General features: G+C 56.3%; 1 protein-coding gene across 3 annotated transcripts in view; it reads right to left on the bottom strand.

The window, feature by feature from the left end:
• Window positions 1-214: 214 nt before the first annotated feature.
• GNG7 (G protein subunit gamma 7) overlaps window positions 215-1,999 on the bottom strand; it is a 63,081-nt gene continuing 61,296 nt past the window's right edge. For all 3 annotated transcript variants that reach the window (XM_044419092.1, XM_044419093.1, XM_044419091.1), the window contains 2 exons: window positions 1,845-1,965; window positions 215-507 (listed from right to left, as the gene is read on the bottom strand). In XM_044419092.1, the coding sequence (XP_044275027.1) occupies window positions 382-507; window positions 1,845-1,925 (207 nt within the window). In that variant the 5' untranslated portion in view covers window positions 1,926-1,965 and the 3' untranslated portion in view covers window positions 215-381. The remainder of the gene's footprint in view (window positions 508-1,844; window positions 1,966-1,999) is intronic.

The raw sequence follows: 1,999 nt of genomic DNA, 5'->3' as shown, positions 1-1,999 counted from the left end.
CTCAGTGCTTCCCTCTGTCCTTGGCAATGGAGATTTCGCAGAACATGGACCGAGGCACAGCTCTCTGCTCCATGTCCCGGCTCAGCTCTAAACACCCAGGCCTGATTGAAGGGAAGCAGGTGGGTCTGGGTCAAGACCAGCCTCCCTCCCTCCACCTCGACACCCCCCCCTCCACTCCGGCCCCCCAACCTGGCCACCTGCTCTGCTTCCTAGAACCGGATTTCCTTATAGATTTAGTCTTTGGGTTGCAAATGCCCCAGTGGTCACTTTGGAGGCCCACAATGGCTTGGCCTTGGTGCCCAGCCCTGATCGCTGAAAGTTGCATGGCTTCCGACTGAAGCAGGCAGTGCCCTGCCCAGGAGACTGAGGGAAGGGGTCCTGTTATAGGATGGTGCAAGGCTTCTTGTCCTTGAAGGGGTTCTCCGAGGCAGGAACACCGACCAGAAGGGGGTCATTCCGGGCGTGCTGCTCACAGTAATTCATGAGCTCGGTTGATGCTTTGGAGACCTGTGGGCAGGAGGAAGAAAGGAGACTGGGAATGGAGAGAAAGGTCAGTGGAACAAGGAGCGGGGAGAACATGACAAAAAGTCCACTTAAGGACATCTCTGCTTGGTTCTTGCAGCATTTTTAAAAATTCTGAAGCAGGCATCCTAAAAGCCCTCATTATTAAATGCCAAAACCAACTTTAGCTGGATCACAAGGAAAAGGTGAACCACAAGATGAGAAAGAGAATGCTGAACAGGGAAGCCGCATGTAAATGCAAGCCAGCTCACTTCTATTAATGGGAAGCCTGCCCTGCTGGTCGCCTCCTCTCTTCTCCTTGGCCTCAAGACGAGGCCTTTGGAATGTGGCCAGCCCCCATGGCTAACATGGGATCCAGTGGAAGCCACTGCAAAGTTGCCCCGGGCTCTGCATGGGTTTTAGTTCAAAGATCCATTCTGAGAACCAAGCCCCAGAGAGACGGCCTGAATCCAAGAGGCGAGGGTGGATGGAAGGGACAGACACACATTTTGGAAGGTTCCAAGATGGGGGTGAGCCAGAGGAGGCTCTTCTCTTGGCTCATTCAGGGCAGCCGGGGGTGTAAAGGGCCCGGGAGCCCTCAGAGGGTCCTGTTCCAAGAGGAGAGCACAGCAAGGGCCCCATGAAAATTGGAGGCGGCTGGATTTCCCTCTCTTGGGTGCTTCCAGGATTACTGGCTCCAGTTCTTCAGGAGCTCATGTGCAAAACTCGGCCCTGCCTATTCTGGATCAGACCCTCTGAGTGTGGCTGTCATCACATCTTGCAGTGAGGAACTACAGCTGAACTCTGTTCCCCAAATCAGTCCTTCCTTTCATCCTTCCATGCACAGTTTCGCACAACTGCACCCTCCAAGCCCTGGCAGTACGCGAGGGGCAGAGGATGAGTGTCTCGCCCGGCCGTTCCCCCCACCAGGCACACGTGTCTGCCGAGTCCACCCCACATGCCCCTTTTAAGCAATCCCAGCAGCCTTTCCTTGTGGCGGAGTTGCTGCATTTGTCACTGCAGGAGCACTTGAGCTTCCTCTTCCTGTTTTTAGGGGAGGGTTCCAGACAGGGACCCTGTCACCCTTGTAAGGGCATTCGGATGCTATTCCTTGGCCTAAGCTGAGAGGCTGGCCAAGGATCCCAGATGGTCCGAGCGCCCACAGGGGCTCACATCCCCTCTGGCTGCCTTTGCGCCTCTGCAAAGAGTCACGCACCCTCTCCTCCAGGATGCATTCTCCACACGTCTGCCCTAAAGCGGTACCTCTCTGAGGCTGCAGGCACCCAGGTCCCACCTGTCCAGGCACGCCTTCCCACCACCTGTCTCACTGAGCCAAGGCTCACCTTCATCCTCTCCATCCCAGCCTCAATCCGCAGCTGCTCCACCACCTTCCGGACCTGAGCGATGTTGTTAGTGGTGGACATGGTTGGCCATCAGCTCCAGGACTGGCCTGTCCCTAGAAAGCTGGGAGAGGAGAGGAGAGGAGGGGAGGGGAGGG

This window comes from Varanus komodoensis, unplaced genomic scaffold (assembly GCF_004798865.1).
Source record: "Varanus komodoensis strain SLA01 unplaced genomic scaffold, ASM479886v1 scaffold99, whole genome shotgun sequence".
Taxonomy (NCBI): domain Eukaryota; kingdom Metazoa; phylum Chordata; class Lepidosauria; order Squamata; family Varanidae; genus Varanus; species Varanus komodoensis.
This window is presented reverse-complemented; position numbering and strand designations above follow the sequence as displayed.